General features: G+C 40.4%; 2 protein-coding genes across 6 annotated transcripts; one reads left to right on the forward strand and one right to left on the reverse strand.

Annotated features, from left to right (window-relative positions):
• Positions 1-5596: 5596 nt before the first annotated feature.
• LOC117827764 (SH2 domain-containing adapter protein E-like) lies at positions 5597-20859 on the reverse strand. Its single transcript, XM_034704534.1, has 7 exons — positions 20169-20859; positions 17229-18265; positions 13238-13364; positions 9726-9962; positions 9000-9240; positions 8599-8718; positions 5597-7326 (listed from the first exon to the last, which is right to left on the reverse strand). Exons 2-7 carry the CDS (start codon positions 17739-17741, stop codon positions 7143-7145), a joined length of 1422 nt encoding a protein of 473 aa, XP_034560425.1. The 5' UTR covers positions 17742-18265; positions 20169-20859; the 3' UTR covers positions 5597-7142.
• pygo2 (pygopus homolog 2 (Drosophila)) lies at positions 19994-26343 on the forward strand. 5 transcript variants are annotated; one of them, XM_034704531.1, is made up of 4 exons: positions 19994-20011; positions 21135-21198; positions 22821-22873; positions 23017-26343. In XM_034704531.1, exons 2-4 carry the CDS (start codon positions 21147-21149, stop codon positions 24700-24702), a joined length of 1791 nt encoding a protein of 596 aa, XP_034560422.1. In that variant the 5' UTR covers positions 19994-20011; positions 21135-21146; the 3' UTR covers positions 24703-26343. The 5 variants fall into 5 exon arrangements, with proteins under 5 accessions (XP_034560422.1, XP_034560421.1, XP_034560420.1 ...); XM_034704530.1 differs by lacking the exon at positions 19994-20011 and adding an exon at positions 20190-20412; XM_034704529.1 differs by lacking the exon at positions 19994-20011 and having other exon boundaries at positions 20190-21198.
• The last annotated feature ends 1040 nt before the right edge of the window (positions 26344-27383 follow it).

The raw sequence follows: 27383 nt of genomic DNA on the forward strand, positions 1-27383 counted from the left end.
ATCAGTGTAGGAGGGAAAGGAAAGGGGGGTGAAAAAAAGGGAAAAGGAGGAGGAAGGGGGGGAAGGAACTGTAAATCAGGAGAGATAGAGGAAAGAGTTTTGTCTTATGCAATTTGTAAACACTAAAACTACACATGAGGGGAGCGGCCCTGCAGATAGTTTGTGGGTTCTCAGAAAATGAGGCGTTCAGGAGGAGTAACTTGAGTGTTTTTCATACCACAGCATATCTGCAGCTAGCTAGCAAGAACAGGGTTTGTATTTCAACTTCTTAACTCGACTATAGCAGATTGGACATAGAATAAGGCACTGTAAAGAAATGAGAGAGAGACCTCTGTAGAAAGTACACCCAGATGTTTAAGCATTTCTTGCACATGAGTAATTTGTGAACATATATTAAGTTACAGACGATCATATTATTGTATGTACTCAGTGTTGAACAGTAGAATATAATTTCCCCTCTCTTGCACCTATTTTGTAATCCTTTTTGGTAATAACCAATACATTCTTCAAAATATTAAACATGGCATTTAACCAACTATTCTTTGTGGCGTGTTTGGTTTCACATACTTAGAAATCCCTCATGCTGCTCAAGCATTCATCCACATGTCGGACATGAATCCCCGCACCTGGAAATCAAGTTGAATGGCGAAGAGAGAAACAATGTCAGCAAACTGTGTGAGTGTGTGTGTTGGTGTGTCAGCGTCCGTGTCTGTGTGCCTGCGCATGTGTGCGTGTGTGTGTGTGTGTATTGGGGATTCCCACAGAGTAAACTGCTCCAGCTCACACATCCTGCCAACAATATCCTGCAAGTCTTGTTCCACTAGATATAAGCTGACCCAGATGTTTGACTTGGATCTGTGTGGAAAAAAAACTTCTTCAAAAGAGAGAGAGAAAGAAAAGGAAGAAGGAAGAGGGGGAAAAAAAGAGAAAGCAAGGGTGTGAGGGAAGATAAAGGGTGTTTGTGTGCATGTGTGTGTGTGCGTGTGTTTGTGAATGAAGGCAGGGCTGCATAGGCGCAGGGAGTGAATCCAATTTATGGAGCACATTAGTGAAGTATGTTACTTGGAAAGCAGCGGTATAATCACACAGGAATGCTCGAGTTTCTGTGACTCTAAGCAAATTTCATGTCCCTTGGTGTCTGAAACACACCCACAGACACACACAGATCAGTAAATCAAAACTCATTCTTCTTCCACCTCATTGGCTTTCACAGCTGCTCATCACTTTTAAAATATGAACTAGAAAGAAATGCTAAAACACAGATCCTTTCCTTCCTCTACCTCTGGGTGTAATAGTGCCAGAACAATGATGAACATAACCGCCTACTCATCTTACCTTGAAGCAATAAAGAAAGAAACTACTCTCAGGTCAGCCAGCGTTTATGGGCGTGGTTCCTATCTGCTTTCATTCCTCCGCCTTGCAGTCTCTAAACACATCTTCTGATTGGCCAGTTTGAATATTTGAGTTGTAAGTGCTCAGCCTGCGGAGAGGTAAACAGTTCAAAACAAAACAATGTCCATGATGACGTGAAACCTGTTGTAGCCCAAGGGGAAATAAATGACCGGTTAAGACTGCAACTTCTGTTACCTTCTGTGTCATGTTAAAGGACTGATGGCTCAGTTGCTGGATAAAATAGGGTAGTGAAAACAAAAGAATCACCACATCAAATGTTAAAATTTGCATAAGAGGAAATATGAGTTTAGAAATCAGTGGCTGGTACATTTAAAAAAAATAATAATAAAATCATACAAGCGGAGGGGAGCTCTTCTAGAAGTCATGACACAAACACAGAGAAACCTACCTCAGAGAATGAACAACAAACCAACTCCATTACAAGTAAAAGTGAAAGTATTCTCAGCGCTACACTGCACTGAAAGGACTCACCCTGCATAAAAAACCCTTCAAAGTTGCTTATGATAATAAGTTAATACATTGTCTGACAGTATTTAATTCAGTTGTTGCTTAAGGAGGAGCTACATTTAGATTCTCAAATGTCCTATGGTGCATGTGATTCAATGCTTATCTTAACCCCCCTGTAATGTTTGTTTCTCTGGAACAGCAACAATGTTCCTGGGTCAATTTGACCCAGGGCATATTCAATTATCCAAAAGTGTCAGAACTAAAAAAAAATCCCATTTTTAAAACCTAATTTTTAACTTCATTACTAACCATTTAAATCAAGATTTGGTCCATTGGTGTTCTTTAATTCTCACAGATCATGGTTCAATGAGGATAACTCACTCATTTTTTATTAAAATTAATGTTAATAACTTTAAAGTACATTGGAAAGCCCTAAATATAAAAACAATAGTTTTAAATGACATAGATTTTTGTTTATTTTATTTTACGTTAAAACATTTTTTTTCTATGACATGATGTTGATAAATTAACACAACACCTCTTCTGTCACATACTGCCCAGATTTTTATGCTGCATTTAGCTGGTTTGGAAGGCATATATTCCTTAAAATAGACTTTAAAAAGGGTCAATTTGACCCGCAACATAACAGGAGGGTTAAAACATTATTTTATATTCAAAATAGAGTCCTTATCAATGGCATGAAACTTCATAGGAACTCTGTGTGAAGTTTAAGTGGGGGTTCTGAAAATGTCTGTTGAATTATGACCTTGCCTCTAAGTTGTTTAAGTTGCACAACACTCTGAGACACTGACAATATTTGCACAATTAGAGAAGTTCACTGCCTCATAACTGAGCATCAACAAAAATGGACAATGGTCAGTTCAAAGTTGGAGGAACTTGATTTATAACTCATTAACTGCATCCAGACAACGGCTAATGCATGTTAATAATGCCAGAAACTAATCTCTCTTTTCTGTAGTTTCATGTGATACAGAAGAAGAACTTCTTACTACCTAACATCAGCTTACATTTAGCAAAGAAGTGACTGAATGCTCAAAATAGCTTTCCCTGTGCACAGTACAATAGGAAAGTAACTTACAAGCTTTCTTTCACTCAATCTTTATTTATATAGCGCCAAATCACAACAAATGTTATCTGAAGACTCTTAACAAACAGAGCACATCTAGACTGTATTCTATGTTATGTTATCAACAAAGACCCAACATCAAGACAGGATAAGATCCAGTCCTATCTTACAGACAGGACTCGGTCTCATCTTAATCCACCATGAGCAGAGCACTTCGCAGCATTTAGCAAGTTACAGTGGCACAAACTTCCTTTAACAGGCAGAAACCTTGAGCTGAACCAGACTCATGTTAGACAGATATCTGCTTAGACTGTGTTGGGGTTGGAAAGAGGGATAGAGGGAGATGAAGAGAGAGAGATGATAGTGGTGAGACGCATAGTAGTAGTTGTAGCAGCTGGAATCTGGCACATCAACAGCAGCAGGCCGTCTACGGCAGTGATCCAGAGGAGCCGACGAGACAAGGGAGCTCAGGGACTCCAGAAAGGTCCATGGTTAGTAACTTTAAAGGGACAGGGAGGTGTGTCAGTTCCTGCAGCAGTCTAAGCCTATGGCAGCATAACAAAGAGCTGGTCTAAGCCTGAGCCAGTTATCCACACAGATTACTAACTTACATTAATGTGAAAAAAAAATGAGGTTGAATTCTAACATTAGCTACCATTCGATATAAGCTGGTGTGTTGTTTCAACTTTTAATATTGTCTCATGTCACCCATATTTTTACAATCCATTGTTTCTCCAGATGCTGACCAATCTTAACGCGGTGATAGGATAACTATTCAACAGATTCTCTCTATTTAAAGTACCTACCACTTCAACAATTTTGTGTAGAACTCTGTAGTAGCACATTTTAATGACTTGTAGCTACTCACTTTGAGCATGACATTGACTGATGCGAACATGGTGCTCCAAAGCACTTAGTAAATTCTCGGCCACGTGGTCTCTTCACTCACACCAGGACAAACAATGGCTCTGGGACGTCCTGCAAACAGTATCTAAAACCACGCCTGACCTTACCAGGTGAGCTGGTTCAAACTAACAGGCAGGAGTCTCTGCTGATGGATCTCACATGGCAGGTGCTGCTCCTCTGAGAGCAGAGGAGATGAGCAACACAAAGCAGCAACGTGTCACGGGCACAGAGCCTGAAGCATCTGATAAGGAACACTTCGGTTACCAACAGATCAGGTCAAGCGACACCCAGATGTCAAGCCACCACGTCCATCAGACAGAGTCGGGCAGGGATCACGCCAAGCCATCATGCAGGCCTGAGAGGGGGCAGTGATTGTATGAGAGTAGGATGGCATACATGTGAGAATGAAATGAGACTATTCATTCAGGTATACAGTAGCGTAGATGGCTCCAGGTCTATATTGTTTGATGATTAATTCCTTTCCAGGTGTAGCTGGCTCGCTCTTGGGGAGAATTTGAGAAGGCCCGCTTTCCTCAGGTTCATGAAATCCATCTTGACAGAGGACCGCAGAGAGACCTTATGGCTGCAGCTCAGTGCCAGAGAGGAGACAGGAGACATATGAGTTACAATGCCTGGCACTCTTAATTCATATAGACCATGCTTAGATACACCAGGCTAAGATGGAAAGTAACTAATTATATTTCCTCTGGTTCTGTATTTAATACAGTTTTGTACTTTAACTCCACTTTACAAACAGCTTTATACGCTTTTCTACTTGACTTTGGATGTCTATAAATAGTTTGAACTTCTACCAAATAAATGTTTCTCAGAAGGTTTCAGGGAAGACAAATCAAACTGTTTGATGTTGCACAAAAATAAAGGAAGAATCAATAACAAAAAAACACATTTGCTTCTTTTCACAACATTCATCATCTCAAGTCTCCTCTGATTTCTAGCATGATTTACTCTACTCAACTACTACTCAAGAATTAAGTAGTTAAAACAGGCCTCAACAGCTATTTTAAACAAAATGATTGTTGTTATTTGTTGCTCAGCAGGTAAAAGTGTCTCCTTAACAACCTGCAATCGGTTTCAAAAGCTAGCAGCAAACAGTTATACATGAGATGACACAACATGCAGGAGAGGCCTGGAAGCTGCCTGTGGTTTTAGAATGAATGAAACATAACCTGTGGGTCACTTGCCTTCATAAATTAAACCTCAAACTAATCCTGGCACCATAGTGCCCGTGTCCTCCCCAAGGGTCAAGGAGAAACCGGTGACAGACAGATTTCAGCCTCAGATAACAGCCAAGGAGCGAGGAGGGTAAAGGAGAGGGGCGTAAGAAAAGGTGAGACGGACAGAGATGGTGTCAGTTCCTCTTGTCTCTTTTTAATGCTGCATTTAGCTCAGATATACACACTGTTTCTTGCAGGTATGTAAGATGTTTGTCCTCAACATGATCCTCGGTGTAAAACCTAATCCCCTAGCTAGACCTTTCCTCTCACCTGCCAAAATAATCGATCCCCTTTCAGTGAAATTGAGCAGCAGCCATCCGAGCAAACTACCAAACTGCTGAAACCACAATTAAACCGATAGTTTAAAGATTCATTATGCTCAAATATGCCCTCATTCAGTCATGCCAGGATCAGTGAAGAGGCTGCTTCCTCAGGGATGTAGAGACAGTTTGATGCTTTGATCATTCACTTTGAGGGCGAACATCACTGACAAAAACACACCCGCACATTTTGCTGTTTATGTTGTTGATTTATTAAGATCAGAGGAGGGTTCAAAGAGGATCTCCAGCATTGAGATTCAGGACCTTTTATTTCAATCTGTTTTACACTGTCTGAACAACAGGTCTCCACATATCAAAAATGAAAGATGTAAAACAGGTGTGTCTGTACAGGTCTCTGCCAAAAACTACAACCTGACATCTTTTAATCTCTGAGGAGACGTGGGAATGGCAGACCTCCAAAAATGTACAAGACAAAATCTAACCTTTAACCAGATTTTTATTGTCTAACAGGGTGTGTTGCAATCGTTTCCAGCATATCTCTTCTGTCAGTGTACAAGACGTAGAAAATGTCTAAGTTACATCTAAGATAAACAAGAAAAACAAAAAAAAATGCGCTTCTGACTTTTCTTTTTGGTGTTCCATCTCTTAGCACAAGGGGAACAAGAGATCTTAAGGAATAAAGCATCAATTTTAGCACATTTAACACATTTTTATAAGAATATTTAAACACTCTTGTGTTGTTAACCTCATTTAAATAGTCCTTTATTTCTTACCCTTATACCTGTAAATAAACGTTCATGTAAAATATCATCTTTATACTGTTTTCTTAACACAGATATTAATAATCAGCAGGATTATTTCACACATATTAGCCCAAATTTTGTCGCTTGTTTTCCAGAAAATCTACAGATAAACTGCCTCCTCAGATCTTGTCATTAAAAGCCCTCATTCTTGTAAATCCGTGGTTCTTTGAGCACATTGCATCAGGATGAATCACCCGCTCTTCACAGTGCAGATAGAGTAGAAAACAACTCCCTCATTCACAGTACAACAGAGGAAATCCTCCGGGGACAGTGGTTACAGAGAACTAACAAGAATAAGAGCATAAATAAGAAACATGCTGCGAGCGTAAAGATAAAAAGACCGTCTTTGTTCATATATTGATCAGAGGGAAGATATCCACTGTGGGCAGATTTTATCAATTTTGAGGAAAGAGGGAAATCCTTTGGGTTGGTATGTCGGTGCAGTGTACCAGCACATCCACCAGGGGGAGAAAGAGAGCTACAAGAGTTTTCCTCCACATTAAAACACCCTCTAATTTCAATTTGACTTAGTAATAATAACTAAAACATTACATGAAGCGTCTGACTGAGCAACATTGGATAATTAAAACCTCACATCTGGCTATGAGTCAGATTTAATCATTAATACATTTCCTCAGCTGTGTTGTGCTTCCCCCTTGTTCACATGCAAAACAGCAGCTCAGATGATTTGCATCAGCTGCACATCAAAGGGAAATAAAGACAGAAGAAGAAGAAGAAGGCATCTGAGGTTTCTAAACAAAGAGGGAGCTACAAACTGATGATCAGATAAAAACCATGATAACACATCAATAGGATCATACAGCCAAGTTCTACAGTGGGTGTTTCTGAAATAAAGGTGGAGCTGTAGAAGTACACACCTATCAGAGGTGAGGTTATTTTTGGAATAATTTCTTCCCTGTTTGCTTAGAAGTGTATTTGATTTGTATATCTATCTCTGGCTGGGGAGGAGTCAGTATACGCGAGGCACTGGGTGCAGCAGGGTCATGTGCTCAGCACCGTTGAAAGGAAGACGTTGGGCGCAGTAGTAGTGCACCACCTCTGGGATGCTGGGGAACACACAGCTGCTCTGGTCCAGGGTGTAGCCATTCTCTTTGGTCTGGGCGACGATGATGTGAACGCAGCCTTGGCTCGTCCTGAGTCAAACAGAGGAGAGACATGCACTAACAACTAATCCAAACATGATGCTAGACTGATAGAAATCATTGGTCTTAAATGTGTTACCTTTATAATAAAAAATATAAATATAATGATATCAAATAGATTTTAACCAATATATTCATTGATGTTAACTTACTTTGAACAAAAAATACCAAAAAAGAAATTTAACAATGAAATACTAACAGAAAACACATGATACTGCTTGTTGCCACAGTGTCCCTGAGGTTGTCATAAAAATATGAATTAATTATTTTATGAAAGGTGCAGTGCGTAGTACTTATCTGCAGGTAACAGTACAGACTTAGTAAAAATAGAATATAATATTCTTAAGTATGTTTAAATTAGTGTTTAATCACCTAGCTATATATATATATATATATTGATTTTGTTGACTTAAAGCCTTTTATATCTACATCCTAGCGGGTCTCCTTCCACATAGAGCGCCATTTTGCACATCCATGTTTTTACAGCTGCACAGAACGGACAAATTAGTAAGGGCCATAAGCCTTCTTGTATTCAATGTGGCCTCTCTCGCTTCTGGAGCTTCATGCACACGAGGGTGAGCAAGGGAGCGTTTGAATCTAGAATCTGACCGCTCCATATTCCCATTTATACACACTGTAGCTCTAACAGCTGTGCAGTGTAGATTTTAACAAACAAGACTTAAACAGGAGTAAATTGGGATTTAAATAGTAACTGATGGCGTGGACTGGTACTCATTTGGAGATGTTGCAAATATGCATGAAAGTAGGAATGTGTTTGTGAGCTTGACCAAATGGCACAGTTGGATATAAAGTTTAATCATGGGGATTACATGTACATAGAGATAATTTTTAGAGAATACAAACCTCTAAAAATAAGCATCGGCCCCTTCAGGGAATTTGGGCTCCATAAAAAAAATACCACACCACATATGCTCTCATATTTTCTTTGGGGTCCTTGTAATTATTAAAATTTTCACTCCCATTTGGCACCCGTGAGTGTAAGTACCAGGTATAAGAATATTAAGTACCAAAGGGGAACTTTTAAAAAAATTCGTCTCTGAATAATGTGTCAAATCTACTTTTAGTTATCAACTTCTGTTTGTAACTGTATTGTAACTGTGCAGAAGTTTAACCAAGACAAACTTTTAAAGGTTTAGTTTACAAGTGGCCAGATTTAATCCCTCCGTAATCAACAGTACATCATCAATAAGTGAAACTTCCTCCCTTGAGACACAACCGGCCGCACTTTCAGGTTACACTCACTTGAGGGCGATGGAGTACTTGCTGTTGTCCGACTCGCTGTTCCTGACCAGGAAGCTGGCCTCTTTGCAGGACTGCAGCTGAAACTCCGCCTCCTGGCGAGTCACACAGCCGTGGTACCAGCTGAGACACAGGGCGGGATAACATTTCATCTGTTATTGATCAAGTTGAGAGTTGCTCTTCATATAAAAGCCTTTGGAAATGAGCAATACTCTTACGTAACTCTAACATGCAGAACTACTCCAGAGCTAGGGTGTATTACAGGAATAGGAAACAGATGCAGACACACTCTGACATTAATTCCCCTAAATAGTTTGAGCATAACATTTTTATGTATCTACAGAGAAATCCTATCAAGTGATCATGTTTTATTACAATTTTTTTTGCCTTTTTCCCCCTCTCACCTCTGTTTTTCCAGGGGCAGGGAGGGGTCAACATGACAGGCCTCTGTTTCAATGTTGGTGCCAGGGGTGGAGGATGGCGACAGGGTCGGAGGAGAGGATCGCAGGATCTTCTGGGTCCAGCTTTTCTGCCTCAGATGTTGGTTCTGCTGCTGGGGCTGGGTTGGTGGAAGTTGGGGCTTCCTGCTGAGCGTGTGGTGAGGTGTGTCATCTTTGGCTGGGCGTTCAGGGCTGTCAAACTGTGCTGAGGGAAGAAGAATGATGAGAGAAGATATGTATTTATGCAAAGAAAAAAAACTGTCTATGCCTGAGTTTGAACTGGGTGCAGAAGCCTCCAGTAAGTCTAAAATAAGAAGACGGCGGTTTGATGATTCATGCACGATGTTTTTCTGTATGCTGTTGGTCTACGCAGTGTATAAAATATACATGCAAAAGCAGGCCTGAGTTGTTTTTCGAAACAAATATGCTTCATATCGATCCAAGGCAGAGCAGAGACACAGTTGAGGCTATGTTATATAAATGTAAGTGGTTATTAGTTCAGTAAAACTAGGACAACCAAAAGTATCTGAGGCATTTTTATTTATTTGAACTTCCAACAATTCAAACGTGCAGGAAAGTCAGTCAAGAGTTTACAGACACAAAACAAATCCCCAATTTCCCTAATTCCAAGATTATGCTTGTTTTCAGGTATCATTGTAAGACGTCTGTTGTGGTTTAATAGACATCTACCTGACAGCGTTCTGACAATGTGCTCCTTCTTCCACTCCCACGGCAACTCATACTCAGCAGACGGACGAGGATCCAGCTCAGGCCCTGTGACTCCCATCTTGTCGCCATCACCACTCCCCTCGTATGGGATGTCGTATATCTGTAAGGGTGCAGGCTGGCTTTCCTCTGTTGATCCCTCACTCACCTCTGTCAGTACACACACCTTCAGCAGGTCTTTGGACCCCCGACGTCTGATCTCTTAAATGTAAAAAAAAATAAAGATTAGAGATTAAGACTGTGTAAGAGAGGAGAATAGCATCCAAGACAGCTTTGCGGAGCCATAGACCAATTAAGCATTACCCTCTGGAAAGGACCCCTTCTTGCAACATTTCTTAAATTCCTTGTACATTACAATGACAAATATCACACATACACATTTGAGTTATTTTTACTTGATGTAGTAAAGCCATACTTTATGTTCATACTAACGAGTTTTAGAGGCATTCTAGATGTATTCTATGGTCTAAGTTTCCATTTGTAGAGGAGGAGGGTAGCCCGCTTTCAGGGATACAGCAACTTTCTAACATAGCAGTGTCACTCATGCTCATTTCTGATTGGATAGAGTGATGTGTGTGTTGTTTTTGTAATCAAAAGATTGTGAAATGAAAAATCAAGATATATTTCGTTATGCAGTGATTGATATCATCTAAAAAGATATTCTATGGATTAAAATTTCAGTGTCACAAATAATACTATTCACTCATTTTTATATTTGTTCTTCCTCCTCTTCGGCTATTGCCTGGAAGACCCCCTAAGCCAGGAGTCAGGACCCCCACTTAGAAAACATGGACATTGTATAGGAGAGGACCTTTGCCCAGGAGCTAACATGTGCATTCTGTCTAATGTCCACCAGAGGGCAAATCTGTTGGCTACACAAAGAATTAAGACTCTTTGGAGGTGCATAAAAAATTACCCCATCTATAACTTGATTTTTTTTCTTAGTAACTATTTTCTTAATGAGTAAATGTTCTATGTCAGTTTTGTAATTCAAGGTCCTGTTTACTGTCATGGTGACCTGAATAATGCCTTTTCAGTATTTGCTTATGCTAAAAAAATATTCTGAGGAGTCAGCTGTCCATGTTGCACCAATACATTTATAAAAAACCTGCTATTTAAAGGCCAATATCAGTCTCACAAACTACATCGCAGATACACAAATTTCAGGCCCACCTTGGTAAACAATCAAAAGCTAACATTTGCTAACTCCTCTAGGCTCTATTCTCTCATCCAAGTATTTTAACTTTGGTCTCCAATACTGCAAATTAGCTGCATTCAATACATTAAACTCTAGACTTTAGAGCAGTTGTTCAGAAACCTACAACAGAGTGCTAATGTCTACTTCTCAGACAATCTTTGCCTGGAACACAATACTGTTAGAGACAGTACAAAACTCTGGAAACAGAATGTTTAATCTCCCATGTGGTCACAACACCATCAGCTAGTGTTTATTCCCTTTGTTTTACAATTATGGATGTTGGTGAACTGTTTATAAATGCTTAATAAGTTGTGATTGAATAGTTTTTTGTTCAGGAGATGAGTGGTTATACAGCCAAATCATTTAACTGGGTTCAGGCCCTATTGCCCAAAAGTTTGTATTAATGTTTTACTAAGTAGTGAATGATTTATCAACTGGTATTAAAACCATTAGCTACTACCCACATCCTGTGTTACCAGAGTGACTAATGCACTAGGGTGATGTGAAATTGTGCATGACTCACTAAGATTGATATACTGTGCTTGTGCTGATCATCAATCAATCTTTATTTATGTAACAGGAAATCACAACAAATGTTATCTGAACACTCTTTACAAACCAAGCAGGTCTAGACTGTACTCTGTTATACTATTAACATGGACCCAACATCAAGACAGGATAGGATCCAGTCCCACCTTACAGACAGGACTCAGTCTGATCTCATCTTAATCCACCATGAGCAGAGCACTTTGCAGCATTTAGCAAGTTACAGAGGCAAGGACAAACTTCTGTTAACAGGCAGAAACCTCGAGCAGAACCAGACTCATGTTAGATAGACATCTGCTGAGACTGTGTTGGGGTTGGAAAGAGGGATAGAGAGAGATGAAGAGAGAGAGATGAAGAAGAGACAGATGATAGTGGTGAGACAGATAGTAGTAGCAGCTGGAGGATCCAAGTATGTCAGTTCCCCTGGCAGTCTAAGCCTATAGCAGCATAACTAAGAGCTGGTCAAAGCCTGAGCCAGCCATAACTATCAGCTTTATCAAAAAGAAAAGAATATTACTGTTAGCTACTGTTTAAGCTTGAGGCCTAATCTTAAAAGTAGAGAGGGTGTCTGCCTCCTACTGAAAGCTCTACCTCCCATACTACTTTTAGAGACTTTAGGTACGACGAGCAGGCCTGCATGTTGGGAGCATAGTGCTATAGAGGTGGTATGAGCTCCATAAGATATGCAGGTGCCTGACCATGAAAAGCATGATGTGTCCTCCTAATATGATTTGTTTGTGTAAAAGAAGAATCATGGTACATCATGCTGATTAAGACTACTGATTTGCTAAAATTGTGAACCTTTATACATTTCCAGTGTTGCTTAAAGTTTGTTGTTGTTGCATGGTGATTTATCTGAACACCTTTTAAAGTTATGGTACTTCTGTATACAATCTACAGCTCTTACTTTGTGCTGTGTATTTACTCAGAAAGACAGCCTACTCAGAAATTCAGTGTACAGTGCCACCAGTTATTGCTGAACCATGACAACCTTTTTGAGTCAACAAACATGTTATTTCCCCTAATAAACAGGGCTTCATTCACTTATGCGAACTGCTTTATAGCGTGTTCATACTAATGCTGCCCTACTCTCATATCCTTGTGCATTGAGTCAAGTTGGCATCAGGCTCTTGCTCACTTCCTCAGCATGATTTAAGCCTCATAAATTGACTCAGTCACATCATCACATCCTCTGTAGACTTCTCTGAGGAGGCCTGGAAGTAGTACTGGTCACTGATTGAAGCCAAATCTTTTAGAGAGAACATGTTCACATTCACAGCAGGCTATTGTGTAACCCTTTGGGTTGAAACAATGGAGTGATGGAAGAAAAGGTCAGGAGAGCATGTGATTGGATGGCGGACCACCAGTCTTCCTCCATGCTGGGAAGTTTTGATAAATGGCCAGACAGGTCCATATAGGGGGTTACACAGGAGAGGAGGCGACGGGGAGCTGAGAGGGCCAACTTCCTTTTTAGAGAATAGTACCAGGAAACAGAAACAGGAAAGAGGAAGAAGGAGCAGGAAACTGCACCCATTGTCCGAACGCAACACAGTTACTACAGCAACCCCACAGGGGCACCGAGAGCGCTGAGGGAGCAAGTTCATAGTTTCAATGGTCCGACTGGGAGAAAGAAAACAGGAATCCTGTGAAAAGGCAGGATTCTAGTCAAACATAGAGATCCAGTTATTGTTATCAGGAGCTGTTAAAAATATCACAGCTACATAAGTCTTACCTGTGATCATCTGCTGGGCATCATAAGGCTCCATGTAACCATCGTTCTCACCAACCCTCTCTGCCTCTCTTTGCTCTCTGGTCTTCTGTGCATCAAAGGGATCTGCGTAATCCTCGAGGATGATTAACTGAATCAAAAAGATGCAGGGAAATCGTTATATAGGCAATTTCAAAATGAGTAAATAGAGACAAGCACAAAGTTCAAGGAAAATATAATAGTAATGTTGATATGACGTGAAATGTCTAACTTCAACCACTCTGAGTTTTTTAATCATAATTACACAGTTACCATTATTTTAAGGGTTAAAGCTCAAATGCAGTTATAATATTGTTTTGCTGTTCTCAGATTGTAAATCATTTAAATAAATCTGACAAATCCTGAATCACTGCTGTCAAGTTAATTGGCAACTGAGTCCGCAACTAGAAAGAAAAATGGTAATGAGAAGCAAAGAAAAGATCAAATCTATCTTCTTCTCATAATCTATAATGGCACAGCAGGTAACAATAGCATTTACCCAGGTCTGATAAGTATTAGTGTTTGATAGTATTTCACATTTGAGTAGTGAGCTAATGGTAGTGTTGGCTAGTGATAGGTTGAAGCTAATGTTAGTTGCTGTGTAGCAGAGGCATTTAGCCAATTTGAAGCAAATCCTAATGTTTGATTGTAGAACGGTACTAGCTAGATACAAAAATGTAAGCTAGTGATAGGTTGAATGCCAAAATTGTAATGAAAATCCAATGGCAAAAAAAACTGTTTGATAGAATTATACTGTAAATTTAAGCTAGTAATAGGTTAAATGCTAATGTCAGCTGATGTCTAACAGCTGCACTCAGCCAAATCCATGCAGGTAATATGCTTAGGTGCATTTCAACCAAGAGTTTCGGGGTCTTTTAGCCCCCTGAACTACTTTCCCTGGAACTAAAAGGTTCCTGTGCCCCCATTGTTGTCTACGTTTCAACCGCGAGCTGAAGTCCCGGTTAGAGTGTGCAAATCAGGCCAGTGACGTATGGAGAAAAAAAATTATATTAAATTATATTTTGAAATCTAAAAAAACTAAACTAGTATGCATTCCCAGGAACTCCCTCTGTGTTTCAACAGTTGTGTAAACTCCACAAACACCGTTACGTTCAACCGAAAGTTCCAGGACCTTTGAAAAGTACTACCCCCCCAAGCAGGGACTTTTCAGGGGGGAGATTATCTACCCCTGAACTAAATTTAGATCCTGGTTCCTCCGGTTGAAACACATGAGTTTCAGGGGTAAAGTCCCTAGTTCCGGGGTAAAGTTCCTGCAGTCAAAAAACGCCTCTTTAGAATATTACACAATACAGCTAGCTAGCTCACAGTAATGCAAGCCAGGAATAGTTTAAATCTTGCCATTAGCTTATGTTTAATGGTTAGCTCATTCAAACTTAACAGATCGAAAGTGATATGGTACAAATTCCTAGCTAACCATTATTTTAGCTTGTGTTCGAGCTTCTCTCCTTGAAAATGGTAGTAGAGATATATATGGAATAGAGATATAAAACAATTTAAAGCCTGAAAAAAAAGTAACTGAATGGGTTGGAACTAAAAATGAATTGTTGAATTGTTTGGACAATGTTTTTTGTTTTTTAGGCTTGTATAATTTAAGACCAGTTCAAACAGACAGACAGAAAAGAAGGCAATTTTACTGAAGTGAACACTTAAGGCTTCACGTATCCAGAAGAATACCTGGTTTTACATCTAGACTAAAGAGGCACTTTAGTAGTAAAGACCTTCCTCTTCTCTGTCAACAACCTCTATTCTACTCCACCAGTCATGCCCGACTCGCTCGTCATCTTATCAGTGTCGTATAGTTTGTTGTTTATTTTACAAGCTGCTACCCACAAGACAATGGTATAGGCCATAAAATGAAGCTGTTCCCCTGTAATCACTTCCAGTTGTGTCCCCTTGCCAAAGAACTGTTGACATTTGTTCGTATTAGAATAAAGAGAAAAAGGCCTGGCAGACTAAAACACAGCTTTTGTTAAGGTGTTAAGTTGGAGAAGCTAGGTAGAAAAATGCAGACTTTATTAAGAGGGAAATTTCAATGCAGACGCTACACGACTCAATCAATCAAAACTTGTGGCTGCTGCAAACGTGAATAATGCATCAAAAATGGGTATTCACCCACATTTTGAAATATAAAACTCACATTTTATTCTCCCTTTCTTTTATCCATGACTTTTCTCACCATCTCCCCACTATCACTATCACTGGCTTTTCAATCTGTCCATCCTTTTTTTTCAAAGCTGAGCTGGGGGGGACTTGGGTTAGCACCTAGGTGTCAAGTAACACGTTGCTTTTTATAACATGATAGCCTTCACCAGGGGGCCTAAATGTGGTGAAAAAGAGGGATGAGGGGGGGGGTGAGGGAAGAGGAATACTGAGCCAGATTACATACAGGAAAGGAAAGCAAGGCTTCAGTTCTGACCTCAGCTTTGTATTCAAGGCGAGGTGGGTGTGAGGACGAAGGGTGGAGAGGAAGAGTGGGAGAGATAGAAAGACAGGCTGGGAGGTGTGGACACAATGGGTGAAGCGAAGACAAAGAGGAGGGAGAAACTGAAACAATAATATCAATTTTCAGAGATTGGACTGGGTCATCGCTTCTTCATTGTCATTAGTAATGACACCACGTTATTTTTGCCGGTTTACGGATTGTGTTTGACAGCTGCTAGAATGAAAGAAAGCCACCATTGATTCAATTTATTGTACTACCACCCTCAAAAAATAGTATAACTTAATGTAAAAGTAGAAACCATACCCTAAAAATACTCAACTAAAGGTAGAATCCTTGAAGCAACAGCAGCAGCAATGCACTTAAGTTGTCAAAAGTTAAAGTTGTGATTGGATGAAAGAGTTGTTAGGCTTCTTACATTGTTTTTTTTTTATATATATATATAATTTTATTTTAGTGAGGCTTCTTACATTGTTGTGTTATACTTTTATAAACAGATTACCAACGGTGGAAAACATATGCTTACTGTTACTCAAAATCACATTTTAAAAACACAGGAAGTTATGCTCTCAAATCAACTTAAGTAAAAGTACAGACATTTTAAGATCACACTATATTTGAACTTAAATAGAAATTAAAGAACTCATTATGCAGAGAGTAGCCCATTTCATAAAAATGCATATTGTATTATTTCATTTTAAGAACTAGTACATAAATGTATTAGTATGAGCATAAACATGCAGCTGTTAAAGGACTGGCTCACTAAATAACTTCACTTTGTGTCAGGTTGCATATTTGGTAAATCTTGTTAATAAACAAAATCAGTAGAGAAAAAAAGTATGATATCGATTTCTGAAATTTAGAGGAGCATGTAATGGATCCAGTGTACCTTAAATTGTATATTGGCACAGAATTCCAGTACTTATTTACTTTTTTTCCACTATTGATGTTCACTGATATGATACTGAAAGTGATATAGTTTAATGCTCATTTGATCAACTATAGCCTATATTTAGTTTAATAAGAGTCATCCTTACACTGGCTTGGTTTAAAAAATAAAGTTTTCAATACAGCCTCTAAATCTGAAACTAATGTATTAGCTGTCAGATGCCTAAATGTGTTATAATAAAATGCATAATATTAATTTCTGATATATCTGCCCATAAGAAATTTTACTATGGTAATATTACCTTAGTGATACCATAGTTTGAAAACCATGGTTATTGTAAATGTGCTATGGTACTACTTGTCAAATATATGATGGTAATTGTAAAATCGTGGTAGTCATACTGTGGTATCACTATGGAAAAAGTACCACTTTAGTACCCTGGTAGTTGTGTCACTGTGGTGAAAGTAGTCTATCACATTCCTCATACCATTTTGGTATAACTAGTTGGAAGGACTTGCTTAAAAGCCTTCCACAAATATTTAAATGATAAGTGACATTAAGAAAAGTGTTAATCTAAATGTACTGATCATGCTACAAGTGAATTGGATCTAGTATGTATTACTCACAGTTTCAGTCTTGCACTGCACAGGTTTCTCTGCCTCAGGTACCACTTGGTTGGTGATGGTGCTGCTGTTGAAGTTTGGAGTTTTGTCCTGTTTGTCCACCCTGATCAGTCGGCTGATGTAAGCGTTTGCAGACGGTGAACTCTTCAGAGGTCTGTGCTGCTGCAGCTGCTGCTCCTCAAACACCGGCTCAGCTTTGGAGTTCTTACGACTTTTCCCGGACAGCAGGTTGTCCCACACTTTCCCATCTTTGGAGGGACTTGCACCGTTTCTGCTCAACTCTATCCCCGAGTTTTTCCGATTTCTCCCAGACAAGAGAGACCCGACTCCTCCACCTGTGCTGTCAGGAGAGGAGTTCTTACGATGGCCCGTTTTGGAGCCAGTTGCTTTGGTACCTATGCTTGCCACTAACCCGGTTTTGTTAGCTCTTGGTTGTGAGCCTGATTCGGAAGCTGAACGGATCCTGTCGGTACCATTCTTCAGATTGATGGGGAACTCTTTGAACCACTTTGCCATTGTAACTCAGCTGGAAAGCGATAAAGTTCTCCGCCTGCGACGACACCTTTTAGCGCCATGCACCAGCAGGGCCCCAGAGACGCACCTTTAGAAATCACAGCCTTTCTAACAAAAGACTTCCGCTGCTTTATTCTAGGATAGAGCCTGGAGGATCCCCACACCTCAGTTTACAGCCTCTAACAACTCAATGGCTATATTCTCACAAAATGTGTGTAGGTACAAACTTACAGCCTGCATGCCTTTTTGGCACAATAAAACTACTTTATCCCATTTGTACCTTTCTTACACCTGCTTCTTCCTCTGCTCAGGGAAAAAATATCATTCCCTTTGAATGAACAGATGTCTTCGAAGTGGGAAGACCCGAAAGAGGGCAAAGTTCTTCTTGCTTTTGATTCGTGGTCCCATTCCCAGTGTGGCTTGCCTGGTCCTTCACAGCCCGCTCCAGTCGCAATGAGACTCCTGTATGCGCCTGGAGTAGAGTAGAGGAGAGGAGGGGGTCTGAAGATAGAAGGGGGAGGCAGGACCTGGTGGGCGGTGATTAGCTTTTAATTGTAGACAGCAAGGTAGAATTAGATTGTGAGTTAAATATAGCATGAATCCTAAAGTAATCAAGAATGATGCACATTTTTTCTGAGACAGTTATTATCATCTGCCCTTATGCAAACTCTGTATCCCCTGTGCTACACAAAACAATAATCATACACGTGCCAAAAGATCAGGCAAGCCACATCCTTGTCCTCTTTTAAATCTCTTTTAAAACACACCTTTTCAAATGTGCTTTTACTTCTTAACTCATCACTGACTTTTTAATTTCTGCATCTTTTTTATTATTGTTTTTACTCAACTCATTTTAGTTCTCTTAAACCATTGTCATGTGCTTTTGTGGTTTTTTTTCTTCTAGCTATGTCTTGCACTCTGTAAAGCACTTTGTAAACCTGTTTTTAAAAGGTACTATATAAATACATTTATTATTATTATTATTATTATTATTATTATTATTATTATTATTATTATTATTATTAAAATAGCCACTGAGAAAAAAAAGCAAATAGCCTACATATTGATTGTAGTCCATGTCATCATGAGGAATATTGGCTAAAACAGATACTCTCTCCATTTATATGAAAGTTTACTCAGATTGCAACTTAAATCGAAGTTGACAGTCATATTAATATTTTGATGTTGTGCGTTAATTCAATATTAATCATGGTATCACTTGATTGTGAGTTAAATATAGCATGAATCCTAAAGTAATAAAGAATGATGCACCTTTTTCCTGAGACAGTTATTATCATTTGCCCTTACAACTGATGCAAACTCTGTTTCACCTGTGCTACGCAAAACAATAATTACACACGTGCCAAAATAGCAAGTGAGAAAATAAAGCAAATAGCCTACATATTGATTGTAGTCCATGTCATCATGAGGAATATTGGCTAACACATATACACATCCTCTTTCCATATAGTGTTTTTATTCTATTCTATTTATTTATTTTATTATTTATTTTTAAAGTGTTTTATTTGTTTTATCATGATTCTTTTATTTTATTTTCTGACAGCATTTTATGTTCTGTGTGTTTTAACTTATTTTACCTCACTGGGCCTCACGTTGCTAAACTTGATTTTTTTTTAAATGTGCTATATAAATAAAGTGGATTGGATTGGATTATGTGAAAGTTTACACCGATTGCAACTTAAATTGAAGTTGACAGTCATATTAATATTTTGATGTTGTACGTTAATTCAATATTAATCATGGTGTCACTTGATAATGGGCTTAATTGGCTGTCTAATTCATGTCAGGCCCTTCTTTAATTGCATGTATTTTGACATAAATACAGTAAAACAAAAATGTCCTGGTATGTTTCACGGAGTAAAACACTGTAAGCTTAAAAGCCTTCCATAAATATTTAAATGATAAGATAAATAACATTTAGAAAACTGTTAATCTAAATGTACAGTTTATTCTACAAGAGACTTGGATCTAGTATGTATAACTCACAGTTTCAGTCTTGGACTGCACAGGTTTCTCTGCTAACACAGATACTCTTTCCATTTATGTGAAAGTTTACTCAGATTGCAGCTTTAAATTGAAGTTGACAGTCTTATTAATATTTTGATGTTGTACGTTAATTCAATATTAATCATGGTGTCACTTGATAATGGGCTTAATTGGCTGTCTAATTAATGTCCGGCCCTTCTTTAATTGCACAGGCTAGAGTTGGAAAATGGTCCGCTCTGAGCTGTTCCACATGTGACAGTAAAAAGGTACGACACGAATTCTGCATTTTGACATAAATACAGTAAAATAAAGTGTTCCTGGTATGTTTTACGAAATTAAACAGTTTTAACTTATTTATCATACATTGCAAAATGTCTTGGAATCAATAATTACAGAAATACATAACATATTAATGTGGTATACTTATCGACACCCCCATTTTTCACGTTGAGATGGATCCTTCCATCGTGCGCGATACTCCTGTTTGTCCCTCTTTGTCCGGTGGCGATAGAAGGCCATGATAATTATGGCAAAATTTGCGTTTTTGAATGAATTATAGTTGAGTGGTGGATCAACAAGCACACATCGAGTGAGGACTGGTTTGGCTGGCAATGACACACCAGAGAGTTTCAATTTAAAGGACAGCAGAGCGAGCATCGGAGAAAGGGTACAGTTTGCTTCCAAGACAAGTCTGCAAGATGGCTAGCTATCTTCAGTGACATGCTAACGTTAGCTAGCCGGCTAATGTTAGCATAGTAAACAACAAATTTCAACACATGATCGATTGCTGTATCTTATCTATGAAAGGTGAAATCAAATGCACATTTCCACGAACGAATGTAGACATATAAATGAAGGTTTTCGGTTTATTTTCTGGTGGGGAAATCTGAACGCTGCTAGCAAAAGCCACATTTTGGATAACGTGGCTAGCTAGTTATACCAAGGTAGTCACTAGCTTGTTTTAGCTAGCTGGTTGGGTTCCCTTGCTACACATCTGTAAGTGATCATCCAGTGAGGGAGGTGGGGTGCTTGTGCTGGCAGTCACGCCAGGTAGCAAGCAACCAGTTTCTCTCAGCGTGTGGAAACTGGCTTGCAGCAGGACTTGTGAGAGTGTGAACCAGCTCCGTTTGAGGTTTATTTGGTGACCAAATCCCGGCGTGACAGACACCGTGGCGAAAGATTTGCAGCTGGAAAAGGAGTTTTTCAGACCTGGGCCGGCGTGAAACTATCCAAGTTAACTATACGTGTTAGTAATTGCTCATTTTAGCAATATTGACATGACCTGAAGGCAGATCTCCACCTTCTTCTCGGCACATTGCCTTCCAGACGTCGTCATTTTTAACTTTTTTTTTCTTGCACATGAACGGTGATATGCCACTTCACCGACAGTCATATTAGCTAATGGCTGCCGAATCGGGGAGACTACTGGCGGGACAAGGAAAACGAAGCAAAGGTAGGAATTGATTTCACCCATCTCCCAATCAGATCGGAATCATCCATTACTACGGTGGCCCTGAAGTGCAAATCACAACGGCAATTCAGAAAACACTACAGCAATTCAGAAAACACTACAGCAATTCAGGAATCAGAAAACACTACGGCAATTCAGGAATCAGAAAACACTACGGCAATTCAGGAATCAGAAAACACTACGGCAATTCAGGAATCAGAAAACACTACGGCAATTCAGAAATCAGAAAACACTACGGCAATTCAGGAATCAGAAAACACTACAGCAATTCAGAAATCAGAAAACACTACGGCAATTCAGAAATCAGAAAACACTACAGCAATTCAGAAATCAGAAAACACTACAGCAATTCAGGAATCAGAAAACACTGCAGCAATTCAGGAATCAGAAAACACTACAGCAATTCAGGAATCAGAAAACACTACAGCAATTCAGGAATCAGAAAACACTACGGCAATTCAGAAATCAGAAAACACTACAGCAATTCAGGAATCAGAAAACACTACGGCAATTCAGGAATCAGAAAACACTGCAGCAATTCAGAAATCAGAAAACACTACGGCAATTCAGAAATCAGAAAACAACGGCAATTCAGAAATCATAAATCACTACAGCAATTCAGAAATCAGAAAACAACGGCAATTCAGAAATCAGAAAACAACGGCAGTTCAGAAAATACTACAACAGTTCAGAAATCAGAAAACACTACGGCAATTCAGAAAACACTACAGCAATTCAGAAATCAGAAAACACTACAGCAATTCAGAAATCAGAAAACAACGGCAATTCAGAAAACACTACAACAAATCAGAAAACACAACGGCATTAACCAAACGGGAAGAAGCAGGTACCCTCAGGGGACATGACTCATTGCCGATTGGACTGGTTTATCCTTTTTTTGATTTGCCGTAGTGTTTTCTGATTTGTGTTTCCTGATTTGCCGTAGTGTTTTCTGAATTGCTGTAGTGTTTTTTATTTGCCGTAGTGTTTTCTGAATTGCCGTTGTGATTTGCACTTCAGGGCCACCGTACATTACTGCGCTGCAATGGGCTGCACTGGTGCTGTTAGCAAAATCCCTTCTCGCCTTCCCCCATATGTAAACTTCACGACTGTCTCCGGTGGTGGCTGTTTCTCACAGAGTGGATCTGTGATCGGGGTTCATGTCTATCTTGCTATCAATGTACCTTCAGCTCCGTTTCCTCGTTTTCATGTTTTCGTCTTTTCCTGTCTCCCTCATTGACCTTACCTTTACTGCCTCTGTTTGCGGCCTCTCTCCCTCTCGCCTGGGTCATTTTGGTCTGCCTGGGTCATTTGCGTTTCAAGGCTTCATATCCTTGGTGATGATAACGCCTGGATGTTCAGCATCTTGTCCTCATGCCAGTCTATGTCCCATCATTGATTTCATCCCAACTGTTGGACTTGAAAAAGAGGCCCTAGGTCTAAAGCTGCTCCACTCTGTCACTAAGGGGTATTGGCCAATCCAAATGTGATGCTGCACCTGACTGGTGGTGGACTAATAACATTAAATATAAGGTCTGTCTTTGTTGTGGCTAATATTATATCTACTCCTATCAACCCCATCCCTCCTTATTTGACTTTTCCAGCTTCACAGATGAAGAGCCCAGAGAAGAAGAAGGCAAGGAAATCCACCACGCAGGTTACCTTCTAGAAATCTTAATCCTTTTTGACTTGAAATAAATCCTCTCTTAGTGTGAAGAATAATCTATGTGATGACATTATTTATAAAACATTTTTTTAAAGTAATTAAAAAAAATGTATCTTCTATTCTATAACTTTTAGGCAGCTGGGTTCTCCCACCTAACTGAGTTTGCACCCCCACCAACTCCCATGGTGGACCACCTGGTGGCCTCCAACCCTTTTGACGATGACTTTGGACCCCCATCCCGACCCACGGGCGCAGGTGGACCAGTCAGTGCTCCATTTCTCCCCAGCCCAGGCGCAGGCGGAGGAGGAGGTGGTTATGTCGGTGGAGGCAGAATGGGCGGTGGCATGGGCTTCATGGGAGGCCCGGGAGGACCAGGCGCCGGCCAGCCTGGACGCCGGCCTCCGTTTGGCCCCCCAGCCAATGCTGGACCTCACCATCAGCTAGGCTTTGGAGGCATGCCCGGCTTCGGAGGTGGTGGTGGAGGTGGCAGTGGAGGAGGAGGAGGGGGTGGCGGATTCCCTCCAGGTGGGCCTTCTCAGTTCAATATGCCACCAAACTTTAGTCCACCCATGCACCCTGGGCCAGGTTTCAATCCCATGTTGTCCCCAGGAGCTATGGGAGGTCCTGGAGGAGGGGGGCCTCCCCACCCTCGCTTTGGTATGCCGCAGCAGCAGCAGCATGGACAGGGTGGACACCCGTTCAACAGCCCACCTTTGCCTGGTGGTGGAGGTCCTAGAGGGCCACCACATGGCCCCTTGCCTCCCATGGGAGGAGGGATGGGTCCTGGGATGAACATGATGGGGCCCATTGGTGGCGGCCCAGGAGGCAATATGGTTGGAGGGTTGCCAGGTATGCCTCCCCAAGGACAGTTCCCTCCCTCACAGGATGGTCCGTATGCTGGCCCAAGCCCACCAGGGCCAGGCAACGATGATGGAAAAAACTTTGGTGGTGGAGGGCCACCACCTGGGCCTCAGCAGCAGCAGCAGCAGCAGCAGCAACAGCAGCAACAACAGATTAACCTAAATCCTAATGGCCCGCCTCCTAATAATACCACTCCTGGCCCTCCACCTAACTCTGGCCCTCCACAGCCAGGTGGAGGGTTCCCTGGTCACCCTGATGTGCAGCAGCCAAACGCCACCACACCTGGTCAACCTCCCTCAGCGCCACCTCAGTCTAACCCAAACTCTTCTCCAACTGGTCCCCTGAATGGTTCTGGCCAGACTCAGCATCCCCCACCTGGTCAGCTACAACCCCCAAATAATACAAACACCCCCAACTCGAACAACTCGACCCAGCAGCAGCAACAATCCACTCCACCTAACTCTGCTCCTGGCTCCACCCCTTATAACCAGCAGAACAACACTCCAGGTGCTGGTGGTCCCCTGCCAAACCCAGCCTCCAATTCAGGTCAGAATAACATGACCAACAACAACGGTGGCAACACTCCCGGCAGTAACCCCAACCCCCCCTCTAACTCCACTTCCACCCCTAACACTCAGTCTCCACTGCCCCCCGGCCCTGCTGCCCCCTCGACTGGGCCTGGCTCTGGCCCTGGGAAGCTCGGTGGCCCCGGTATGGTTTTCCCTTGTGGCCTCTGCATGGCAGAGGTACATGACGATCAGGACGCCATTCTTTGTGAGGCATCTTGCCAACGCTGGTTCCATCGTGACTGCACAGGCCTTACAGAGCCTGCATACGGGCTGCTGACTCGAGAGAGTGCCGCAGTCTGGGCCTGTGACTTCTGCATCAAGACCAAGGACATACAGGCTGTGTTTGTGCGCCAGGGATTAGGCCAGCTGGTGGCAGCTAATGAGAGTTGAGGAGTGGACGACAAAAGAGCAGCATGGAGGTGCGAAGCATACGGACAAATAGAGACACTCTTTGCTCTGATTTAATTGACATGTGTGTCATGTCAACTACTTGTCCAGCTTTCTCTCGACCAGCCCTTTACTCATTACACTGAGAAACACACTCATTGATATTCATGCTTATATATAGCACTTTGAGTGGCTCGAGGCAAATGATTTTTCCTCCCCCCTCCCCATAACGGAGTCAAATCTTATTGAATGTTAGACTACACAGTCCTTCTGACATCTAGCCTGCCAACCAGCAAAGCACTGACACCAACACACTACCTCACACACTTTGTGACTGACTGGCACGGAGGCTCCCGCACTGACTTGACTGTGATTGACTCGATACACTCATGCACCCAGTGGATATATGATGGTATTTCTGAGACATGCACACCCGGATACACGCACACAAACAAATTGGAAAAGCAGTGAGTATTGAGGTCCTCCCCTACCATGTGTTGTTGTAGTGAGTCAAAGCTTCAAGATTAAGATTGGATTTCATGGCTTTAATCAAAATGGAAGCTGAAATATTATGCCAAAAACAAAAGAGTGCCTGGCAATTTAAGAGAGACGTTGGTTTTATTCTAAGCTTTATTTGCAGTCAAAATGCTATACTCTAGCTCTGCCCTCTCACAAAAGAAGTCTTCAAATGCAAGCTTGAAAATTAAGGAAACAAACAGTAGCATGTTGTCACACATAGATGACAAAGGAAAAAACATTTCCAAGTTCCTTTGCTAAGTCCTGCATCTGCAGACACGTACATATACACCCACATAAACCATGTACTTGTATCTGTCATTTGGACACAGTGCGGATTAATCCAAAGGAACCAGGGCTGAGATTTCATCCACACCTCATTACAAGGACTTTACCATAAAAAAGAGTTGTAAATATAAGGACAAAACATCTTTCTTGAACTCATTGTCAGTTGTGAACTTGCCAGAGAGTTGACCAATGAACAAAGCAAGTTGAACTTACGTGTCCTGGTTGTATACAGTTTGAATTTTTGGTTTTTATACAGTACATTTGAGTCAACCATTTCTTTTTATCTCTGCAGTACACATGAATTGTGAAATCAGTGCTTTTGGATGGCGTTGGCATAGCAAGTAGTGACATCATGTCATATCAAATGTGCATAGTCCTTTTCTAAGAAAAAACAGGGGGAGGGGAGGGTTGCATGTGAATCAATGCAGTAATTGTCTGATCCATTTGTTTATATTCTGGCCTCTGCCATGGAAGAGGCCTTGAAGTAGACCAAATAACTTAAGAGCGAAAAATACTCCCTTCTCACTTTTCTGTCATGGTATATGGTGTTTATAACTATCCTTCCTTCTCCTTTCTTTATTCAGTGTCTGGGTTGCCTTTCTGTCCTTGCCCTCTCAGCTGTCCTTCTTTTGGTTTTTGTACTGGTATTTGTGCTGTGCTCTTGCTCTGCTCTGGCGCCTCCTGGTGGAAGTCCCACACCAGGTGGGGAAGGGAAAGGTACTGAACTCTGAAGTAAAGACAGAATTTTTTTGTACTCGTCCATGTTTGTTTTTATTAAGATTTCTAATTTGTCTGCTTATTGTTGTATTAAAATGAGGGTTTGAAACCCAGTGAAACAGATACCAATGTAATTTCTTTGACATTATCCTTACAGTTACAGGACAGCATTAACCAACTAATCTTTAGTTTATGAGGGGTATTATATACAGCTAAGATTTACACAGATCTATCCATCATCAATTACTTTTATGCTGCTTGATTTTTAAGGAATTAAAATGGAAAGCATTAGAAATACTCTTATACTCTACTAATAGTTATTAAGAAAGTTATTGAGGTCAAAGTTGACACAATGGTGTTCCTTTGACTTCATGTTGACTCATGGATGTAAATTCTTATTTATGTCCTCAGTTTCCTGGGGTGATTTTGTAAAAAACCTCATTTAATTTAGCAATTCTTAAAGGTAAGATCGAGGCGGTGTTAAGTTTGTACACCTCAACTGAATTCCAACAATAGCTAAGTTTAGATGAATTGTCAAGAGTCAATCATGGATAACTTCCATTTAAAATTAAATGACCATTTAATGTTGTCTAAATGGGACCCTTCTTTCAAATACATTACCTTCAAAAACAGATGTTAAACTCAAAACAGTTCAAAAAGTCAGAAATACACAAGAAGATTGTTTGGATATTGAAATAATTTGAATTTGCCATGAATCAATCAAGCTATATTTATATAGCACCTTTTATACAAATCAACTGCAATTCAAAGTGCTTGACAATGACATAAAAGCCAGACTGAACAGATACCTTTACATTTAAATGAAAACATGAAAGATACTTCCTTTTGTATTTACTGAGAATTACACTTTGATAGACACATAAAAAATAATTAATAGATAATACATAATAAATTATAATAAATCATGTAAATCTTAGAATAGGGACTTTGATAGGATTAATGACCTCATTTTATATAAGAGTTCATTTACCAACATGTTATGATCTAAATATGAAGACACAACTTAATATTTTCAAAAACTTTGTAATATTTTTGAGAGTCATTTCTTCTGAAATACTAAACTTATACGTCAGTATGATATACTTGATATAATGAGATACATACTAACACATTATGAGCCACTCATCATCCACCAGGATTCC

This window comes from Notolabrus celidotus, chromosome 16, assembly GCF_009762535.1.
Source record: "Notolabrus celidotus isolate fNotCel1 chromosome 16, fNotCel1.pri, whole genome shotgun sequence".
Classification (NCBI taxonomy): domain Eukaryota; kingdom Metazoa; phylum Chordata; class Actinopteri; order Labriformes; family Labridae; genus Notolabrus; species Notolabrus celidotus.

Bases quoted from the DNA above. Each gene is read 5' to 3' on its own strand.
- LOC117827764 (XM_034704534.1), bottom strand. From the start codon at position 17,741: ATGGCAAAGTGGTTCAAAGAGTTCCCCATCAATCTGAAGAATGGTACC. The intron at 9,963-13,237 runs GTAAGACTTATG...TTTACATTTAAG, and splicing joins TGCCCAGCAGATGATCACAG to AGATCAGACGTCGGGGGTCC. The intron at 7,327-8,598 runs GTGAGTGTAACC...TGTTTGACTCAG, and splicing joins AAGTACTCCATCGCCCTCAA to GACGAGCCAAGGCTGCGTTC.
- pygo2 (XM_034704531.1), top strand. From the start codon at position 21,147: ATGGCTGCCGAATCGGGGAGACTACTGGCGGGACAAGGAAAACGAAGC. The intron at 21,199-22,820 runs GTAGGAATTGAT...TGACTTTTCCAG, and splicing joins ACAAGGAAAACGAAGCAAAG to CTTCACAGATGAAGAGCCCA. The intron at 22,874-23,016 runs GTTACCTTCTAG...TATAACTTTTAG, and splicing joins CAAGGAAATCCACCACGCAG to GCAGCTGGGTTCTCCCACCT.